Source organism: Simochromis diagramma, unplaced genomic scaffold (genome assembly GCF_900408965.1).
Source record: "Simochromis diagramma unplaced genomic scaffold, fSimDia1.1 OVJJ01000802.1, whole genome shotgun sequence".
Lineage (NCBI taxonomy): Eukaryota > Metazoa > Chordata > Actinopteri > Cichliformes > Cichlidae > Simochromis > Simochromis diagramma.
The window spans coordinates 18,877,273-18,901,095 of record NW_024387492.1 but is presented as its reverse complement, the minus strand read 5'-3'; the positions used below and the strand labels follow the sequence as shown (position 1 = coordinate 18,901,095).

At 40.3% G+C, this 23,823-nt stretch overlaps 1 protein-coding gene across 1 annotated transcript in view; it reads right to left on the bottom strand.

Annotated features, from left to right (window-relative positions):
• Positions 1 to 23,823, bottom strand: part of man1a1 (mannosidase, alpha, class 1A, member 1) — a 152,308-nt gene that overhangs the window by 94,454 nt on the left and 34,031 nt on the right. The window contains exon 2 of the mRNA XM_040018055.1: positions 21,129 to 21,225. Coding sequence (XP_039873989.1) covers positions 21,129 to 21,225 — 97 coding nt within the window. The remainder of the gene's footprint in view (positions 1 to 21,128; positions 21,226 to 23,823) is intronic.

Below are 23,823 nucleotides of genomic sequence, written 5' to 3'. Positions count from 1 at the left end.
CAATAAAATATAAAGGCGGTATGATGAGACAAGACAGCTCAGGAAAGTAGAAACTACACAGTAAATGAACTTTTTAAAAGAATGAGTTAGAAATCTAAATAGAATAAAGTTTAAAACATGTTTTTAAAAAATGGGAAAAAATGAAATAAAGGTGTTCTATAAATGTTAAATGCACTGGTTTTCACATAGTGTTTCTCTACTCGAGCGCTCGAAGCACTTTATACATCGCGCCTCATTCACACATTCACACCCATTCATACAGGCACTTTTTCTTCGGGTAAGTGCTTTCCATTCTATCACACTCCGATGAATGCATCAGAGAGCAACTTGGGGTTCAGTATGTTACCCAAAGATACTCTGGCATACAGACAGGTGCATACAGGGATCAAACCATCAACCATCCAATTAGTAGATGACCTGCTCTGCCTACTGAGCTACAGCCTCCCCTGGGGCCACAATTTGCCAAAGTTTGATGATTTAAATTAACCAATATTAAACTAACTAATCTGAGATGAATAGCCTTTAAATTGACTGAAAGGAGCGTTCAAGAAGTTTAACTATAAAGTGAGGGTACTGGTTTTGTGACCACTTTGTCCTAAATGGCTGCATCTGCTAGATGTTTGTGGACCAATTCAAATAATGAGATATCAAACACAAAAGCAATACCCCCAGGCTTGAGTATCAATCACAGGATCTCAGGCTGCAGTTACACTGCAGACAGACGAGAGTAGGGTGATCAGATATCCACAAACTAAATGTAGGACACGTTACTACTGCGGAAAACTAGTCTGAGAATTTGTTCACAAGCACAGATCTCTGGTACCCCATACAGGCAAATTACAGTAGGCATTAAGAATGTCTTCTCACACTCATGTATTCCTTTTTTCATCTTAATAACTGAGGTAATCGTCTCTAGGTTTCAGTAAGGGTGCACAGATAGGTTGGTACATCTCGTTTTTTAGATTTGCCACCTTTTTATTTTTTTGAGTGAGAGAGAGAGAAATTCTCATATAATATATGGACTCAAGTCACAATTCTCCGCAGTGGAAAATGGAAAGAAAAGGAAAAAAAACTGTATTCACCAAGTTATAAGCTGTTTCGTCAGCTTTAATGTTGCTGTATTTCCTTTTCTCTATCATGTTTTATTGTCGTTGTCTAGTAAAATGCATAGACTCACAATTTTTTTCCATTTGGGCGTTGCACGAGCAGCAAAAGATGGCGACATGTTAACCTCTGCTTGATCCATGATAACAGTTTTCCCTTCTTCCCTCACATCCATTGCATTAAAGCCAGACTTCCTGCAGTTGGAAACCAGATCCAATAAAATGTGGGATGATGCTGTGCAGTCCCACATAAAGAGATTAAGACGAACAATGGCAGAAAAATCAGCATTTAAGCATTAAAATGATCAGAAATGGGACAAAAATCCAACTTATAATGAGAGATTAACACTAAAGCAATACTGATGTCTTATGGTCATCTGTTTTTAATGTTTTTTCAAACTCTTACTCCAGTAATAAAGGAAGTGTGTAACTGGAAGTGTCAGCAGATACAGTTACTGTTGTAGTCACTTGCCCTTCCTGTTTTTCATCCATCTCACATTTTCTGTTCACTGAAGCCTTCAGAGCAACAAAGAGAGGACGAGACACTTTCCTGCCGTCCATTGTCCTGTCGCTGTGCTTCCTCTCCCCTCACTGATCTTATATCTGCCTCTGTGTGTGTGTGTGTGAGATGTGAGAGATACAGATGGCAAAACAGTGCCCAGAATACTAATGCCACATACGAAAACACTGAAACGGAAAGTATTTGTGAGGAACGTAATGGTTTCTAGACTTTCTAGTGACTGCCAGTGGTTACCCTGTCCTGGGTGTACTCCACCCCATCACTCCCAAAAAGTCCTTTATTGTATATAAGGTCGATCATGCTCACACTTGAAGTCCCCTCCAAAGATTTCAAGTGTGAGCATGATCAACCTTATATAAAATAACAGACTGCTTTCTGAGCGCAGATAAACCCTGCAAATGCCAACATACATAGCTGGCAGGTTGATCAGTAATAAAAAAATAGCAGCTAGCTACGACCTTGCGTTCCTGCTCATTGATTGATGCCTCATAAAATGAAGAACACTTGTCTTTTTGTCCTTTCCAGAGAGTTCACAGATGTATTGGGGCTTTAAGACCTGTGATGTTAGTTTGACAGCTTGTGCAGGGTCACAATGCCAAGAATCTGCTAAAATCAGCTCCCCCTTCTCTCCCTTTCCTTTATTAGATCCAGGATTTGTGTCAATGTCCAGATGGGATTTCACACACACACAGAAAAAAAGCCGTGATGAGATCCGGCGGAGGTCTGTGAGGTTGAGAAAGCAAAGTCTGATGATCTTGGAGGTGATGTGTGCGCTGCTGAGGATTTTGTTTCTGTTAGCGACTGTGCACATAGTACGGAAGCAGATGGCTCAGCAGAGGGCAGAGTCTTTGATGCCTCTGTAAAACACGAGTGGTAGTGGAGGAGGAGGAGAACCACAGCGATGCTGCTATGAAGATGGAGCAGTATAGGGGGAGGGCAGGCCTTCTGATATTTGCTGTAGGCAGTGGGCTTGTCGCCATGGGGGAATTCTTACATTAGTCAAAATTTCTCTCCACGTATCCACAAATAGTTCTGGGCTCGTTGCTGTTATTGCCCACAGCAACAAGCTAAGTCTGCATGCAAGTTGGTAGATACACAGAAAAATGCTGCATACAAACATGTCAAGTATTTTATTGGTGAAGGCTCTTTTCAGCACCGTCTCTCAGTGTCTTTGTCTCCTTAACTTATATTTTTTATTTACTCTATTGCTTCTGTTTATTTTTGTGGTTATCACGTCTGCCTTCTGGCTTTAGCTTGAAACTGATATCTGCATGTCAAGGTGAAAAGGATAAAGATTACGGAGCCCCGCAGGGGACATGGGGGAAAAAAAATTAAGATGGACTTTTGCGAGATCTCGCAAAACTATCTCGGGATCTCGCAAAAGTTTTGCGAGATCTCGCAAAACAAACTCGGGATCTCGCAAAACAAACTCGGGATCTCGCAAAAGCTTTAGCCGCATTCTTCCCGTTAGCTCGAGACCTACTACAGCCGGGAGGAACACCGCTTTCCTGGCACATCGTGCCTCGACCTCCCGGTCGGCTTCGAGCCGGCGTCCGAAGAATGCGGCTAAAAGTTTTGCGAGATCTCGAGTTTGTTTTGCGAGATCCCGAGTTTGTTTTGCGAGATCTCGCAAAACTTTTGCGAGATCCCGAGTTAGTTTTGCGAGATCTCGCAAAACTCCGTCTTAATTTTTTTTCCTCCCATGCCCCCTGCGGGGCTCCGTAAAAGATGGATTTATTTGACGAAAGTTATATTTTGAACTTTTTATCCCCTTTGGGATAAAAGGGACAGGAAGGGGAACAAAGACTAAATGTATGCAGCACATGTCTCAACTCTGTATATTTTTATATATTTTATTTATTGTTTACTCTATTTAATTTGTAAAATATGTGTACACACACACACACACACACACACACACACACACACACACGTAGAAAAATATTTAGTATACATATCCAGAAATGCATATACTATTATATATTGTACATATATTTATCAGTTTCAGATGTAGCCATTCTTGTATTTTGCTTGTTTACATTATTGTATTTTGCACAACTCTGTTGCTTGTGAAGCTCGCACACAAGAATTTCACTCACATGTGCTGTACCAATGTACCTGCACATGTGATGTGACAATAAAAGTGATTTGATTTGATTTGATTTGATTATTCTACATGGATTTATTTGCATTTGCAAATGGACTGTCCACGCTTTGTTGAGAGATTCAAGTTAGGCGAGCGGTAATCTCTGGGACTGAAAAAATAAACCAACATTTCCAAAACCTGCGTTTTAAAGGTGTTTAGTCTAGCGTTTTACCACAGGAGTTCATGGGGATTGATTCTGTTTTGGGAAAAGCCATAATGGGATTTAGAATAACTGCAACACTGGTTTTATATTTCCACTTCCAGAAGGTTGCTGCTTGTTTCTAAAGGCCAAAAGCTGCAGTTTTTCTAATGACCACTTGAGGCAGGCTCTAAAAGTAAGTCAACATCCCAAAATTCTGACATTAAAATTCCCAACGATGTGGGTGACATAAACGTGTTAACAGCTCGGTACAGATATGATTTTGGTCTCTATAGCTAATTTATCCCTTCGTAGCAGTGTCAGGGGTAAATAATAAAACTGTACTGAAAAATAAAATTTGTATTATTAAAGTTGTGCCTCCTTTGAGTGACAGAAGGATGTTGTCCAACCGTTTGCTAGCCGTCACATCCGCTCATTAAAGTCTGGCTGGGATTGACTGGTTGCTCATCAGTGACCACACCTCTGTTGACGGCTGACAGAAAATTATTTACAGAGAATAAAGGAGCCAAAGCCATTCTTTTCCCATACATTTCACTACAACTACAAGTCTTTGCAACATGAAAGTTGAGCCTTGCTAGCTATTTAAAACAGTACAGATTAACGACATTTCTGCAATGGCGAGAAAAGTTAAAGCACCAAAATTGAGGCTTCAAAGCTGGTAGGTCCTTTTTTTCCCCCCAATACCTTCACTGTAATTTTCAAACTTCACCAACCAACAGTCCTGAGATTTATCTACCCATGAAGGTTGGCTCCAATAAGTTGTTGTCATGTGAAAATCAGAATTTAAAGTTCCTGTTCACTTTTGCTGATGCTGCCAAATGCTACTAGAAGACTGAGATAACCTATAGAGCCCAGCAAGACTGAGAGAGAAATGGACGGAAAAATGAAAAATGAAAGAGCCAGTGTCCTGCAAAGACAAGAATGATTACCCTTCTGTACTAAGACAGAGAATAAGAATAAATGGGAGAGGGATGACAGAAAAATGGGAGTGTGAAGGTCCAAAAGTCATTAACCAACAGTATCCTTCTGTCCCTGTGAATCATCCATCCAGTTGCTCCTCTTCGAACACCCACTTGTCTTTTATTGAGGCATCCATCAATCCGTTCTCCTTCTTCAATGTGTTTAACTTCACGTTTTAAAGAGTTTCACCACCTTGTTTTCTTTTTTCCTTTGTGTCCTCATTCACCTCTTACCCCCCCTCCTCCTTAATCTAACAGAAAAAAAGCAAAAAATAGAATGATGGATGAAGTAAAAAAGAAACCAGCACACTTTGAAGGCATCGTTATCCGTCACCTGTAAAGGCCACACTAATCCTCCACTCACACAGACCCGCACATGGAGGAGAAATTCAGTGTTAACAGCATAATAATTAACCAAGTTGAAAACTTTGAATGTGCTCTACCACTCAGTAACACCAACTGAATCCTTCCCTTCCTACACTGTCGCATCGTGTGAGCGGATGTGAGTGCTGGACAGGAGAGTGATGCATTGTTTGCTTATTCAGAACAAAATAACCTTCACTTCACGCAATCAGGCAGCAAAGTCAGAGCTGTAATCTGTGATGTGGGTGTGTGCATGAGTGACTGAGCTAGTTAGGGAGATTGACAAATGCGTGGTTGCTCTCTCACTGACGCATACACACACACACACACACACAAATCTTGCTTATTCAGTTTGCGGTCAACATGAATCCATTTACATCCATTTCCAAGCATTATAGAAAAATATTCTAATATCTTCACATATTTATAACCCATTACTTCACATGTTAGTACATTTGCATTTATACTGCATACACACGTTGCACACATGTTGCCATGCAGCTATTCCTATTTATGTATACAGTATATTCCTAATTTGTATTTTTTCTATATCTGTGTGGGATAACATGAAAGTCCGAATGATAAAAAAAACAAGGTGAAAACCTTAAGATGTGCTAATAGTGTAGGAAAGTATAGGCTTTCATTTCTAGCGATGGGTCGTCCACGTGACAATGGCAACAAGTATAGATGTGCAAAAAAATCTGTTCATTCAAACAGAAAAGTATGGAAAGATGAACAACTTTGCAACAACTTCTACTTTTGATCAAAACAAAAGAAACGTCGCTCTGTTGAGCAGATAACTATGAGGGAGCGTAATCCTAGCTGAGAAAAAAGGGCCAAAATGTCACATTTAGCTTTGCAACATCTGGGCCTGAAAAGTAGAGCAGCAATGCCAGAGTTTGTGGACTAGATAGTATGACTAGAGTAGTAATTTATTAGGCTATGTAAAGCTTTCATCACTTGAACTAAAATATTATATTTTAAGTGAAAAAGATAATGCAACATCTACATACATGTTCGGCCTCTTGCTGGAGTATGTGTCATGTGGATTACATCATCAACACACTGAACACAAAGCGTGACCTCAACAGCCAGCTGTACCCTCCAGCTCTGGGTCACACTGAACTCCTCGATGAAGCTTTCGTGTCTGCCTTTCACACTTATTCAGAGCTCATTGTTGTACACAATCCAACCCCAGCGTGGAGCAGCAGATTATATCACAGCAGCCCTGTGAAGCAAATGTGCCCTCACAAAATAAAGTCAGCTCTAGAACTACAGGTCACATAAAATTTGACTCAATCTGTGGTGCCTTTTGGCCTGAAGATTTTTACTCCACGGTGTCAACTTTCCCCTTGAATTGCACTGGAAAAACAAGGGCTTTGTCCTTCCACCGAGGACCTCAAAATCTGATGCACTGTTAAGGCAAACCTTGTGTGTTTTTTGAGGTTTAAATATCATTCAAATGTAAAAAAAAAAAAAACACAAGTAAATAGGAGGGGAAAAGTCAGGGGCTTTTAAGAAGTGGCAAAAAGTACTGTAAAGGAAATGGTTGCATGTAAAATTGATTGATTAGTCAACTGAGTAGAATGACTCCAAAAAAAGTAATTATTGTATCCCAGTTATCTTGTTTTTATGATTGTTAGGAGCCCAAAATCATGATTGCAATTGCCATCTGATTAATTGATCATCACCACAGGTTTCAGCAAAGAAACTAAACTGTCGTTATACAGTATGCATGCAGACTCACAAGGCTGAATGAAAACAGCAGCAGAGGGGAAGTACAGTTCTCTTGAATAAATCTTTATATGTTATGTAGATTTGTTTTAAAGTCACAATTTGCTGCATTTTTGATAATTTCGAGGAGGACAAAAGCCCAGCTTGAGCCCACACCTCCACAGCCTGAAATGATTACTTTTCCCTTCAGGTAAAATTAAGTTCACGGCGCATGTGGAGGGTTAATGAACACCCCGGAGCAGTTAGAAAGTAAGTGATTAATGCAATGACGCAATGCCAGCAGCCAGAAATATAACTGCAACAACCCAGGTCAAATCTGGAACACAAACCTTCGCTGCATGTTACCTCCTTTGCGTTTAGAAATAAATCAACGACTCAAAAACAATTAACTTATATGTTCAAAAGTAAATGAGAACTGCCAGGGAACAGCATGCTGCACAGTTACTGATTATTAAAACGAGATAATCCCGATGAAATAATTGTGCCTCATTATGTTTTGCAATAATTATCTTCATTCCCTTTCTTTAGTTTTACACCTTCATTTAAGTCCCACCACCACCCCACCGAGGGCATGTTTAATTCAGCTCATATTATTATTATATTTTTCATTTAGTTAGTTTTTAGTTCACTTCGCTTACTAAAATTCTGAGAAATCCACTTAAACAAAAAATAAATTGTTTTGGGTTTTTTTTTTAAGCAAAGTTTGGTGGTTTTCCGGGTGGAGACCGCCCTGTGATTGACTTGGGTCAAGTTGGCAGTTACATACAATCTGTCTCTGATAATACAGCAATTACCTGTGATAGTGTGCTGCTGTGATCAGGCAGCCTTAGGTGCCAATTGCTTCACACGAGAGGCATCGGTTCTATATCATCATCCAAACCAGATTACCTACTTTTTAAAACTTTCATACATATAAACGAGCACCCAGCAGAAACACATCCAGATTTACCAGTAGAGATAAATGAATATCGGAAAAAACACCCTGACTCAGCAGCTTCGCCTCAAAAATAGCAGCCTCAGCCTTCTACAGACTGACAGCAGCCAAAGTGTCACAGACCTGAAGACTGCTTTCATATTATGAAAATTCAGTCTTTAAAAAAAATCCTTTTCTGAATTTTTCTCCTCAGCTCACTGCCTTTTTTCAGCAAAACAATGTTTCCAAGATACAACGTGTCCCATATCCTAATGTTAATGTAATGCAAACTCCAGGGCTGATCCCTAATCCTGCAATTTGATCCTGATCTGAACACCCGCAGCCCTGCTGGTGATCCCATTTAGCCCCAACTAGCATGTCAACGTTGAGTCTACACAGAGTTTTCTGGGTGGTCGCAGAGGGGAGGTGAGGAAAAGTGATGGCTAAGCCTTTGGCTAATCGTGTTATCGTAGGCAAAAAGCATGCGCGTGTGTGCACGCACACACACACACACATACACACACATCCCAAAGTACATTAACCTCTTGACTTCAGCTGCCAGATACTCGAGCGTCAACACATTTTGTCAAGGTTACAGTGAAAGGCATTTCCACCCTTCATTTGTGTGCGTGTGTGTGTGTTGAAAACTGCGATGCTGATACAGAAAGGAAGGATTTAAAGGAAAGCTGTGATAACACCAAGCACAGTAAATTTTGTTTGGCCGCTTCTTTAATTCAGGCCTGAGAACTTCCAGGTATCAGACAGACTTGAGGAAACGTGTGTGTGTGTGTTTGTGTGTGTTCGCTCACGTTGTGTTCGTTGTTCTAGGCCTTGCGGGCGTGCAAAGCCCAGGTGAGACGGCTTGCTGTTGAGCTGCATGAGTGTGTGTCTTTGTGTGTGTGATTAATTAATGTGCAGGCAGGCTCCAGGTTCTATAACAAAGGCTCAGGAGATGAGTTCTTACAACACGGGGCTGCAAGGGGTGTCCATCGGCGTGATGGATACCCCGATTTCAGCTGCAGCGGTGCTCCCTTATCTGCGCCCCACCCACCTCTGTGCAGAGTGTGATCTACATCATTTCAGACAACACCAAATACAACTCCATCCCCCTCCTCCTCCCACACACACACACCAACCCACCCACCCCAAAAACCTGAGGGAAGGCCACAGCAGAATTACTCCATCCATTTCAATTATCGAGATTGAATATCTGATTTAGACACACACACAGTGCTGTGTGGAAGCCGAAGCTGCAGCCCAGGACTCAATGTCAAACTATATAACCAACTAAATGACTTGTCTGGAAATAGAAAGACACCAAAAACATAAGCCTTCATGACTTGACATTATTTTTAGCCTTGCTAGCAACACAGCAGGGCTGTAAGAGGGTATAGGGTGGGAGGAAAGAGAAACCAGAGGTTCCTGGCTGCAGTGCATACACACAGCATCACATGCCATCATGGATGTTTTGTTGGAACATCTGAGGTGTGAGTTTGAGTTCTACTGCCCTGCAGCTAATATATAAAAAAAAGATATGATATATATAAAGTATGATTAAAGATTAAAGTCTGTCATGCAAACTAATGCAGTGATTCCTGAAGCCATTCCTGATTTGATTGTAAAACCCCAGAAAATAAAACAGTGCTGGCAAGATAACCTTTCAAAAGGTTTGTTAAAAGCTCGGACTTGAAATGCTGCTGTGCGGCATCACTCTGGCACTGTGGGGAGCCAGCTCTGTGGACCTGTGAGGGTTTCTGTCAGGGTATTATGAGCCCAGTGACCCACCAGGCCTAAACACAAGGGATTTTATTTAGTTTTCAATACAAACACTGTTTCTATTATCGATTTTACACATACGAAACAACCTATAAAGCTACAAAAAGTAATGATGAACCAGACAAATGTTAAAGCCTTATGCTGTTTTACTTGATCTATGTCCACTATATGCTAGTGTAGCAAGGTAAGTTCTTTGCTCTTTATGATGGACATTAACCAGTTCTCGCACTGAATAGACTGTAATGTTTTAAGTATGAAAAAGTAAAGTACAAAGTCTCTCTCTCATTGCCAACACAGCTCTATTGCCCCATCTGGACCCCACAATCACTGACACAGTGCTACATTAAGTAACTGCAGACTATCAGCACAGTTCAACGCCGCGTCTTTCAGCTCGCCTCACTTAACTGATGTCCCCTGTAAACATTTGTTTTAAACTCCCAGCTCTTGAAAGTCTGGCCTCTTATTACATTTTAATCCCCGAAATATATCCGAGGTCTATTCTTACACAAGGCTGCTGCATTCAAGGCTGAAAGTCATTTCAGCACTGATATAATCATCCCTATTGTGGTGTAGCCTTCTGCTTAATACAGCATAGGTGGAATTATTTAGTCCACCCTAAAAAATATTTCTTCGCATCTGACCTTGCATCAGACAGTTTGTATATTACAGGGTGTGATCTGAAAACAGAAGAAGTTCCTCTCCTTTTTATTTATGGTTAGAGATGAAGAGAAATGATCCCACAATGCTGAACTGCAGGTGTATTTCTTTCTTTTTTCACCTTCTCCTCTGTGAACCCCATCAAATTTTAACCACAGAGCATGTCCTTGTTCATCTATAAAATGTGGGAAAATACTAATAAGCATCATGAGATGTACAGAGCAGCCAAACAGATATTTAGATAGTTTAATGTTTAATTAACTGTATTGCTCGGACTCATTTGTGTCATAAACAAAAGGCACATTGAAGTCAAGGGCAAAGTATATTTGTTGTTTTTTTTAAAAGCCAGTGGAAAAGCCAGCTGGAAGACATTTAATGGTACAACAGACCGGGGCTAAACAGGCATCTGTGCTGGACTTAAACCAACAACCAAAATCAGTTTTTCTGGCAGAAAGCTTACTGCAGCCAAAGACCTGCTCAATCTCATATAACATTCACAGAAAAGAAACAGGAAATACTGCTCAGCAAATCAGCTGGAGCAGAAAACCAGCAGAGGCACAGAAAATTGCTTTCAAGCTATAATAATCAAACCCAGGTGAGCAAAATGTGCTGGTATATAGAATTGTAGACTATAGTAAAACCTTAAAGATCTATTATAAAAGCTTCTTCCTTATTTGCGAGGGGTCGCCACAGCAGATGAATCAGCATATTTGATTTGGCACAGATCGCAAACCAGGGATCTTTTGCATGTCAGGTGGATGTGTTAACCACTAAAGGAGAGCTATTGTGCTTTTCTGTGGACTGTTTTTCTGTGGTATTACATACCTGAGGTTAATCATCCAAAACAACTACACAAGAGATGCGAAGAAGAGAGGAGAGGCAGGGTAGAGTGGGTGGAGACGAGTGTAGGGGGTCATTTGTGACAGAAGGATAGCAGCGAGACTCAAATAGGAAGTTTACAAGATGTTAGGGAGACCTGCTATGATGTATGGAGAATTGTGCAGAATTCAAGATGCTAAGATTTTTTACTGCAAGTGACCAGGATGGACAGGATTGCAAGTGAGTCCATTAGAGGAACAGTTTTAGAGATAAGAGTCAGAGAGGCAAAGCTGAGTTTGTTTGGACAAGTGCAGAGATGTGGATATACTGAGGAAAGAAGATGGAGCTGCCAGGCAGGAGGAAAAGAGGACAATCACTTAAGATTCATAGTGAAAGAGGACATGAAGAGGGCAGTGTTACAGAAGAGAATGCTGGGAACAGGGTGAGATTGAGACAGATGATTTTCTGTGGCGAGCCGTAAAGGGAGCAGCTCATTAAAAGCGTATGCCCATTAAATAGGGGAAATTGAGACTACAAGTACCATTGTTCTTTCTGTGATCACTGTGCTACTGAGTGCTAATAACGGCTGTTTATAATGCAACATAAACCTGGCATTTGGGATCAAATGAGTCGAGGAAGAGGCTTACACCAAATGGGTATTTCTACTATCACGTAACTGATACGAGGAGCTGAAGCATCACTCTATAAGAAGCATTTGAGCCATTGAGAGGTCTGGCGAGAAGTAGAGGGCCACGGGAGACAAGAAGGAAAAACAACACAAAGAAAAACAACCATCACAAAACCCTGGCAGCATCTGTGGCAAACCCTGCCATTCATCCAATGGGCTTTCAAAGCACTGCAGGCAGGGCCAAGCAGATAACCCCCACTGCAAAGCCCGTGTGTCTCACAAGGAGACACACAAGCCTTTTACTTCCTCACACTGCCTGTGGCAATGGATCCATCCAACTGTCCAGCAAATAACGAACCTGAAGAGGCTGTCAGAGGACAATGTGAATTAGCTAGCCCCGAGTAGAAAAGGGGAGCAGGCTGAGGATAGAGAAAAAAAAAAAATCTAAACTGTACTGTGAGACATATAGCCCAGTGTTGATTTAGATCTCCTTGTCTAACAGCATCTGCAAAAAGTCAGATCTTCAGGTGTTTTCAAAAACAGCCGAAAGCTTATACCAGCAAGACAGATGGCAGTGTAGCTCTTAGACACACACACACACACACGCATGTACACATGACCAGATAACGCACTCAATCACTTAACATAAAAATTTTCGCTTTTTTTACTCTCGCTCTCCAAGAAGAGATGACCTTTAATGTGGCATAGTCAAAAGATGGGCGGGGTGAAAACAACAACAACAACAACAAAAACAACAACACACACTCCCCGTTTGAGTTTTCTGTCGGTTGAACACATGAGAGCATTCCCGTCCTGGCCCTCGGCTGAAATGAGAGGCAAGCCACAGGGAAACAATTCGCTTTAGCTTGTTTGGCGGATGTGAAGCACAACCAGTGGCCTGTCAGCGCTGTCAATTAAAGAGAGGAAACCACACAGACACTCAGAGCAACACAAACATCATTACTGGAGCCACTGCTGTACGCTCCAAAAGAAACCAGAGGAGTCTGTGTGGGACTCGGGTTTTTTTCCCCCTTTTTTGAGTAGATGTGGCCTAAAAAGTTGTTATCCACCCACCATATCTGTGCTCAGTATCGCATTAAATGATCTTTACTATACAGAATAATAACATACCGTATATGACTATCAGACTCCAGCTCTCTGCTACCACTGAAGACACTGAGGTCATGTCCCGGTACAAGACTCACCTCAGGATAATTGGCTTATAATGGGGCTGAGATTAAATTAAATTCAATGATGTCTAACAGGCGTCAGGGTACAGCTGAAGGCTGGGGTCGATAAATCCAGATCCAAATGAGCTCTAGATGATCTGGAGAAACTTAATAAGGCGATAATTCAGTTTCCAGGGGACATTTTCCATATTCTAGTCATCACAATTAGGATGGGGGGGGGAAAGCTCTTAATGATGGAAGTTTAAAGGACAGCTACAAGATGTCTGTGTCTGTGTAATACTCAAAAACATCCTGGAATGTATAATCCTATAAATGGAACTGAGAGTTTTTGGAAAGCTAGTTGGGCATTTTCACCACCAATGGGGTTCTTTTTAATAATGGATTGCATTTATATAGCGCTTTTCGGGGCCCTCAAAGCGCTTTACAATTCCACTATTCATTCACTCTCACATTCACACACTGGTGGAGGCAAGCTACAGTTGTAGCCACAGCTGCTCTGGGGCAGACTGACAGAAGCTGCCATATCGTGCCATCGGCCCCTCTGGCCATCACCAGTAGGCGGTGGGTGAAGTGTCTTGCCCAAGGACACAACGACCGAGACTGTCCGAGCCGGGGCTCGAACCGGCAACAGGACGAACTGCCAACTCTTTGAGCCACGATCGCCCTTTTTTCAGCCAGATATAATTAATAAAAGAAACACACACACACACACACACGAGGTAAACTCATGAAAATAGGTGATGCTAATCAGAAACATCGACTTTTTTTTCCAAAACGAAACATCGTGGGAATTATTGTGAAAGTTGATGAATAAAAGAAGTGTGCTTGCTGTGCCTTCTAGCGAACTCCAAAGTTACGACAGGGTGTGACCCTCCCTCTGGATTTGGAAACATAGACGTGCCTGCCTGTACCTGTTCTTTGTCGGTGACTCTCTACCGCAATAAGCTGGTTATAGACAGCTGAGGTGAGTGCTACGAGCGGAAGAGTTGGAGTGGAAATGACGGGATGAGAGATGGATGCCATCAATGCCTCGGGCTGTATTTAATTTTAGCAAACACGCTGAATCTACAGCATCTCATGGGACAGGAGCTGAAACGGTCTCGGCTATGTTTTAAGATATTTGCTCAAAAGCACCAGTTTTGTTCTTTTTCAAAACCATTTAAAAAAACATCTGGAGAAGACGGATGAAGGCGAAGAGGGTGACTTGAAATTCCTGCCACGGAGCAGCACTACTGTTACCTACATTGAGACAGATGAGACGGCGCACATTTATGAAATTAATCACTCAGCTCTGAACAGTTGTATTGAAATGGCATCCAAAATGCCACTGTGAGACAGCCTCTACGCAGCTAAGCAGATCATATGAGAGCTGCACAATTTGTATTTATTGATCAGTGCTGAAAAGTGGGCAGCTGACATATTGCTTCTGACTGAAATTGCTGCACCATGATGAAAAGCCGCTGCTGCAGTCTAGACGCTGGATGAAAACATTAGAGAGTCAATGTTGTGAAATTCAGTAATCATTCTAATGGAAACCTGCATTTAAATGTGATAATAATAGACTTTTACTGAAAGTCATTTTTAATTTCAAACCAAAACTGAAGCAGTTCACTTGCAACAGTATATGAAATCAATCTGCGATGCTCCTCTACGCTGTCCTCTGTTCAAGAGGCCATTTTCTACAACACATTTCAAGTCACTTCATCAACATCTTGACCTTTTCAAAAATGTCTTAAATACTGGCTTCCCTTTAACACTATCTAAATTAAAAGACGCTTTGTGTGGAGAGAGCAACTGTGTTACACAAATGGAAAGACATGGGCAGGGCTATTTAATTATATGCTGACTGTCGGTGCTAATACAAGCTCAGAAGTGGACCTGATCCGCCTCATTATTTCTGGCTCTTTCTTGTTAAAGTGTTTGGGTTAAGAAAGATTTAGTAATGTTGGTTGATAAATAATATCCAAATCACCGTTGGTAGTCTGCCAAAGTAGAGGGTTTAGAATATAAACACAGTAGTCTGCCAATATTTTAGGAGGATATGTGGCAACTGGTAAATTTCCCAGCCTGGGATAGAATTCAGCTTATTCCCAGTTTATCCCGAGCACCTCCATGCATCATGTAACTCTTACAAACATTTTGTATACAGCTGCTGAAAGAACGGAGGGAAATTTGCTGCATATTGCAAATATTATGTGGTGCAAGTATAATAATAATACTTGATTACGTCAAAAATGATAATCATGGTTACTTAGTTAAATATTGAGATCATGAATGTTCATTGATGTAAGAAGAAACCTTTCACATATTCAAATCTGTCCAAATGTTTGCATGAAAACAAAACGGGCCTTCCGTATTCACTCAAATTCAGCAATATTCAAGTCCTAGATGAAAAATAAAGTACATTTATAAGCAAACTGTACCAAAAAGGCTGCCGTAATATGCTACATTCATACATTATGCTAATTAATCTTTAGAAATCAATGTGAATAAAACTTGCAGCAAAGTGGCTGACAGCAGTGAGATTCCTCTACTTTTCCTCTGTTGTACTTTGCACACAGTGCAGGTATTACCACTTTGGAAAAGTAACTGCATGAAGAGATAACACAGCTGGCTAAATGGAATGCGACTGCACCGGTGATTCCAGTGCATCTTTGTGAGCTGAATGGATGTGCTAATGTGCTGTACAGGCTCGTTCTCATGGACGTCCGAGCCGATGTTGGCCAATTCACGTTAGCAATTGTTGCATTGTTTTTCCTGGCCTTCGCTCATTAATTACACTCCAGTTTGTGCTCCAGTCTTTTTCAGGTGTTTGAATAAGTTAGTTGAGATCTGTGCAGACAACTCTACAGTGCTCTTTGGCTATGATTTTATCTTGGTTAACACTCTTAAGGCTTTTCACCTTCTGCTATAGATAGATAGGTATAGATATAGACTTAATTAATCCCACACTGAGGAATTAGACTTTTTACAGCAGTGGAAGGGTCAGAAAGACCCAGTGAATGAGATAATATAAAAAAAAAACAATACAAAATCAATAAATAAAAACTCCTAAAAGTCCAAATCAATAAAATACAATACAAAATTAATTTTTACAATGGTTAAATTGTACTATTTACACAAAAATGGACTAAAACCTTGTTACTGACATTCTTTATAGTGCATAAGGTGCAGTGGGAATTATAATATATACACATATTTTAGCAGGTGTTTATCCTATGTCTGATTGCTCTGTCCTACACCGTGGCTATAACAATCTGCTGCTGAAGGAGGTGCTCAGGGCCTCCCCACAGTCTCATGCAGGGATGAGAGGTGTTGTCCATAATGGACATTAGGTTGGCTAAACTTCATTCCCCCCTCCTCCTCTGCGGTCTAGTCTAGGGGACAGGCCAGGACAGAGCTGGCCCTCTTCAGTCTACAAGTTCTTTCCTGCCCCTCTCTGTGCTGCCACCTCCCAGCAGACCACTGCATAAAAGACTGCAGAAGCCATCGCAGTGTTATCAAAGGTCCCCAGAAGACCAAGAGGCCTGGTCTTTTGGGTTGGATGAGAGTTGACACGTCTTCACAAAACTCAAAGAAGTCCAGTTGCCTTTTTTTTTTCAAGCTCTTCAGCTTTTGTACACTAAGATTTTTACACGGACAAACAAAAGCACTGCAATACATCCCAAAAGTGCCGCAACATCCAGCCAAACACATTCGATACAGTGGAAACAGCTGACAGCACAGCTGGCGTCTGAGACCAAGGAGTTTTGTTGCTTCAGGGAGTGACCACAGAGGAGACGCATCCAACTTTCCCCAAAGTAGAACCAACCCATCTGGAGGCTTCTTCCACTGAACAGCTTGACAGAAATAAAATGTGCGTTATCCAAGACATCGCACTGTTCAAAAACACATATTTAGACCCACATGAGCCCAACTCACAAAAAAGGATCAGAATGTCAATTTATGTTTTTGTTTTTTTTAAACTCCTGAACAATGATCTATATCGTGCTTTGACAGCACCATGCACAATATTATGGATGGCTAATAAAGATTTTGGAGGCAGAACAATATTACAATCATTTAAAGTTGCAGTCCTAACATTTATTATAAATGGGACAATCGGAAAGGTTTAAACCACCGTTGGTTTCAAACCCGCTGTGACAATTTCTGAGCCAGAAAGTCGAACACCACCAAAATAAAACGGGCAGCTGGAAGTTTCATTTTTATCCCTCTGACAGTTGTCACGCTTTTACGCAACACGCTAAAGTACATTAACATTAAGTGGTATTAGGCAAAGAATAACCATGAGTAATTTATAATCCTTTAAATCCTGTCTCGAGGAAAACACGGAGTAGGTCTCGTAATACTTCTTGTGCTCTTATTGTTGATTTTGAGAGGACATTGTCATCATTCTAATTGACACCTCTCCTGGCTAGTTTGACTCAGCAATCCAAGTAAGAGTATATATCATGGAAGCAGCCTTAGGTGTGTGGCTTCATTGCATAATATTTCAGGTCAGGCTAATATTATCGTCCTACATCATGTTCTATAGGAGCTGGAAAAGGCAGTGACAAGGCCCTGGGGCCAAGCTGTCTTATTTACTGATGGAAGTGGGTCTACTGGAGCAACCAACTAAGACCTATTTACTTTTCTATCACACAGACACAGGGACGGATAGAGAAAGAGAGAAACACGTAGAAAGACCAACTCTAAGAGGTGATCTGACAATTAATATTCACACAGCAGCTTCCTCCCTAGTCCTACGTTTACGTTTGATAAATTTCAGTAATGAAACTGTAGATGAAATTTACACAAAGCTGATTGAATTTCCTCATTAAACATAAGAAGGCAATCATTAAAAATTAGCTTGGAATCTTCCTGACTGTGTACTGAAAAAGACTTTGAGGGAGGTTTTTGAGGCAAAAACTCAAAGTGGCATAATCTAAAATTAAAAACACTGTCTTACGGGGCCAAGTCTACATTTGATATGCTACGATTTATATTTCCGGCCAAATATTTAAATAAGAGCCAATCTCTGATAGTCTTTTTTTGCTAATAGAACAGAATAGAACAGAAAAATTTCAGAAGTTCTGCTTAGAAGGAGCAAGAAAACCTCACTTTCTTTATTTTTTATACTCTGCATAAAACTGTGTGCAGGAAAAAAGCGAAGTAACCACAGCTCCTGTAACTGTAATGCAACAGAACAAAACTGTTGTGGACAAGTGGTGCAGTAATATTCACGACTGTACCAGGTTTTTATTTCATTCAGAAATAGCACTCGTTGGCCAAAATATCATTCCTGAGGAAGTACAACTTATTTTATTTAAAACAAATAGGAAATTACAATTTAAAACCCCTCTCACTGTCTCACATTTTTAACAGTGGAATAATTTCTCAATATATTATGAAACCAGCTGTAGTTGAGAAGCCAAATCTGCAGTTTACCCCACAAGACCTTCCAGAGGCAACCCAGCAGCCATTAAACTACCTCAGGCACTTCTTCTAGGTTAAGTTAAATTTATTTCAATTGTCGTCAGGGTTTGAAAACTGCATGTATAGAATCAGTCGAAGCGGATGAAAACTTCTTCAAAAGTTTGCTGAGTGTCCCCCAAAATAAGGTTTTAAAAAGTTTTGTTTTTTTAATCCACCTTCACATGAAGTTAGACTTCTCCCTCCATCTCCGCTGCAGAATCCTCCCATAGATTCCAGGTCAGGAATCTTTGAGCGCCATGTCTTCTCCTTATGTAATCTATCTGGTTAGTCTCAGCTCAGCAGAGTATATTAGCATCTTTTGCTCCTAGCTTTGATTTTTAAAGCCAATATTAAGGGAAAATAACCTCAAAATATAAAAAGAACAGAGGAAAAGGAGTACTAAATGCATGCAATAGCTTTGCCGTGTCCTACTTATGTACCAGATCCACATAACATAGTCCGCTTTATATACCAACAACTGGAAATATTGCCCCAAAACAGATAGATCTGACGGGTGGGGATACAGGTTGATTGTTAAAGCTTTACACCACCCTAGGAACGAAGAGGGCAAACTGACAAACACCCACTAGATGTTAAATCTACGCGTCACTGTTGTGTTTACAGCTTTTACAGCTGCTTCTGAGTGAAAAAAGAATTAATTTATATCAGTTTAAACAACACTTCAATTATTCAGTCTCCTTCCACTCAGCTGACACACCCATTTAACATTCATTCTTTTCTTAATTACAGGGAGTTTACTTGAAATTATCGAGGGAATTAAAAATGAAAAGCCTTCACTGCACCGTGACATTAGAGGGCAACTTTTAAAGAAAAAAATGCAAGAGTGCAGGAAAACTTCAAACCAGATCAAGCTAGAGAGTATCGTGGCGTCAACCTTATCAGCAGAAGAGGCTCAGCTACCTCTGTCACACGGGGCTGTCATCTTATCAAAAGCTCACAATACAAACCCACACTAAACCGTCATACACCACCTACATATGCACAGCTAAAGGACTCCAAACAAACACCCTGGGGTTATTAGGACAAAAGAGAGAAAGATCTTAAATTAAAAACACAGTCTCTGCTCCCGTTTATTCAATCGGTCGCAATTAATTAAAGTTATCGTGGCGCATACAGACAGAGCTCACACAAACACCTGCAGAAATGATGTATGCTTCACTTCCATTTAATAACATTAACATTAGTAAAGCTGTCACAGTTCAGATTTTCGTTGTATGACTATCATGGCTAAAAGAATATACAGTATAGATAATGACCATTTTTATTGAAAGATTGCAATGAAGATTTTTTTTAAAAAGTGCTATCAATCAAGAGAAGAGAGCTGTGATGAACTTAGTAGTGAGAATGTAACTATAACTGTGTTGCCACTGGATTGTTTGCAATATTATCATATATTTTTAAATGTGTTATCATCAGTAGCAGTATACTGTCAGTATACTGTCTTTCTAAGTCCAGCTAAATGCAGCCAAGATCTGTGCAGCGATATGTTAGCAGCTCCTAGGTCTGATCAGGGCTTGTTATCAATCCCCAAATGTACAGTAAGAAACTAAAGATTAGAGGGAATTTGCAATTTTAGGAATTCTCTGCCTTCCAGTCTACGACGGACTCGAGCAGAAAGCAGCTGAAGACTCATCTTTTTAAACTGGCGCTGGGACATTCAGTTTCATTGGGGTTTTTTTTGGGTTTTTTCTGGGGTTGCATTTGATGTAAAGGACCTTGTGATCTGAATCTTAAAGGGGGCAATATAAATACATTTACTATCACTGTACTACTTTGTGTTCATTTGGATTAGATTTTGATAGTCAAAGGTCAGAATTACATGTGAGAATTTTGACAATATTTCTGGCAATAACTCAAAAATGTATATGGTACTTCTGCACAAAAACTAATAGGATAAAGTTGGCTCTGGGTCTTTTTTCTAAATACAAATGAAAAAAATAAGAGGCATTACAGAGTTCTGGTCTGAGGTGATTGTCTCTTTGTGCTTTATCTCTAATACTGTAGGTCTGACATATTTATTGTGAACCGGCACTATATAAATAAAACTGAACTGAGCAGACTCATAAGAGAAAGGTCAGAGACTGCCACGAAGCATTATTTTGGCCTTTATTTAACACTATCACTATGGAACAGAAAGGATCATATTTCACATTCAGTCTGCTATTGAATTGGTGACACTAATCTCTGGTGCCCACCTATTTAATTGCTTCAAAGTCTTCACTGCATGTATTATAAGTGTGGAGAGACATGGATGTAAACTGAAACTTGACAGATCTGAGAGGAGACATTCAACCAAGAGGTGGTAATTCTAGCCTCAAAACTGAAAGGCTGACAGACAATTAAGACTTTCAGAGAAGAGTTACAAAAGTGTGAAACCGAGGAGAGGGAAAAACAAAACAAAAAAAAGAAGACAGAGAGAATAAAACACCCCGCATCACCGTACTCATTACGAGCACAGACACTGACAACTGGCAAGAAGCACAAACAGAATATAAATATATGATAAAGTTGACATTTAGAGGCATGTGTAGATGGATGACTCGAACTGACGGCCAATTTGGCTGCTAATCTAAAGGCCAAGGCTGCTGGTGGCAGGGACAAGAGATCAATCGCGCGTGCGTGTGTGTGTGTGTGTTTGGGTGTGCGCGTGTTTGGGCGTGCACACATACGTGGTCTCTCACTCACCAAATAGATTGCTGGAGTGGCCGTGCTTGGAGACAGGCCTGAGCTCGTTGGAACCCCAGGCGTACCGCTTGTAGCTGTCCCACGCATGCTTCATCATCTGACAGGGGAGAAGAAGAGGAGGGGTAGGAGGGGGGGAGAGGGAGGAGAGGGAGGAGGAGAAGATGAGAAATGAAGAGAGTTAAACGGGACAATAAACTGTGAGCAGTAACAACAGAATCAAATCATTTTAACCGAGCGATGAGGCTCGTTTTTCACTCGGTGAATCAGCCTGTACGTTTAACTATGCGTTTCTAAACTACCCTAAAAAATATCCAGCACATGCATGAATAATGACATCAACTACCCCAGATTCAATCAATGGTTGTCGGAAAGATATTCCCACTGCTCAAGCTGACATAGCACAATGTCTTGATTTAATCAGCCAACTTTCCAAGACCCAAAGTTCTTCAGATTAACGTCACTGAAGGTTGAGAAAAATAATGGATACTCGAAAAAAAAAATCATAGTCAGAGTTGTTTTGGGCAATGCTGTAATGTGGACTGCCTGCTAGTATTATTCATTGTGTATTTATTCAACTTAAAGTAAGGTGTCTTTTATTTATAGAGGATTTCCTTAAACTTTAAAAGTTAAGGGTTATGGTAGTGGGGACATGTGTAAGGATTTACTCCCTGATCAGGCGGTTTGGAGGTTTTTGGAGCCTCTGGTCCACTGTAGCTACACAGAGCTAAAGCCAGCAGTAAATTATTGCATAATGCAAACAGCACGAGGGGCCCTGAGCTATCTGGGGATAAAGGCAGCTGCAGGCAAAACTTGTTAATGATCCTTCCACAGGTTCATCTAGGAAACCCTGAGAGGTTTACTTCCTCTCAGTCACATCTTGTTGACCAAAGGCTCTCTTCTAAAATGATTTTTATATTTAGGGCAAGTCCTTCTATTTGGTACGGTCTCAAAGGTCTAGAGCTTCATGAATGAATATAATGAATCAGATTATCTGTCGTGGCGTTCCCTCAATCAAAATTTTAAAAGATATTCAGAGATTTGTTTTTGTCGGTCTTATCTGGACACATGACTGACAAATACATGACAAATACAGCAGAGAAAAAACTTCATAGGAGGGTGACAATGTGTCTCGTTAGCACATGTTGTCATTCTTGCCCTTCAAACATACAATACAAGTTTCTGTTCAGGAAGTCTGAGACTGCAGCGCAAGATTTCAAGAAACACCATTATAATAAAAGAACAACTTTCCTTCTGGGAAAATAATCAGGACCAGTGAGTAACATAGCATAACCATCGTGCCTGTTTAATCTCCCCGTCACTGTTAAGGGAAATAAATTCTGCATCTGTGAGATTATCCACAGATGGAAAAGGTTTTGCTTCAGAAGTCTCTGGATATCTGAACCATGTATTGAGTACAACCAGGGATATTTAAATCAGGGCTCTCGTCAGTGCTGTAGGGCTTTAACTTTGAGCACATCAACATCTAAACATCTCTAAGTATGTTTGGTCAAGTTCTTTTACAAAACCTCGAGCCAAAACGTGTTAAACAAGAAGTGATTTCTCAGTATGTGAATTGACTTTTTTGTTCTTTTCTGCTTTTAATTATTTCTGGTATGTCTTACTATTTGGATTTTCTGTCTGTGAAGCTCTCTGTATCTTTGTTAAGAAAAGTAATCTATAAATAATGTTTCTAGGTAATACTGTACGTGTTCAAGTTATTTTTAGTCTTTGTAGTGTTGTTGTTATAGTTATTGGTTGCAGTTGTTCTAGAAATAGAATATTGCTGTTGATTTTCCAGATATTGCTGTACTTGTTCTAGGTATTGTTGTAGCTACTTTATTTATTTCATTTTTTAAATAAAAAAGAGGGACAATAACTATTAATGAACATTTTAAGAAATGTAAATATGCCAGATTATAGCCTTAGGCAACTTCAGTTGTTGTAGTTGTTATTGATGTAGTTGTGTCGTTTAAAATTCTAATTGCTGTAGTTCTAGTTGCAATTATAACAGTAACAAACAAAATGTAACCCTAACTAAAAGCATCTATTTGTTTCCTCCCAAGTTAAGGAAAAAAAGTGCAGTTACTTCAGACTTTGCTCGAGTATGGGAAGAGTTGTATCATATGTAAAACTTTACATTTAGCTTCATACTCTTTCATGTATTTTAAAACTTGTCCATTACTTTACTTAAATTGTATTATTCTTTTTGATGCACCTTGAATTTCAAGAGCTTTTGAAGATCTGCAGGAATGCTGTCGACATTCAGGGTGATTATATTTTTTTCTTTTCATTTGTAAATTTTTAATAATATTTTGTTTATTTGAACCCATCAAGACAAACATATCAATCATGTGGAAAAGCAGCTTTTTACTTAATGTTATTCTCTCTTCCAGTTATGACTGTGGCTGATTGATTGCCTCATCTGTGCTAAATCCACACATCGCTCAATTCCCTGTGTGAAGGGACATCTTCCTCTGCTCAGTCCCATTATCTGCTGCTGAAACCACCTGATTCCCCAGCGGGAGTCATTGAGGTTCCATCTCATTTTAATCTGGCGCTGGCCGGGGCTTGATTGCAATGTGAACGCTGCTTTCCAATTTAACACCCTAACACTTATTTCAGTCTCGGATGTGGCTCCTCCTCCAGCTCTGCCTGCGTCCGTTCAACTAATCCAGGTTATGTAGCACTGTCCCGG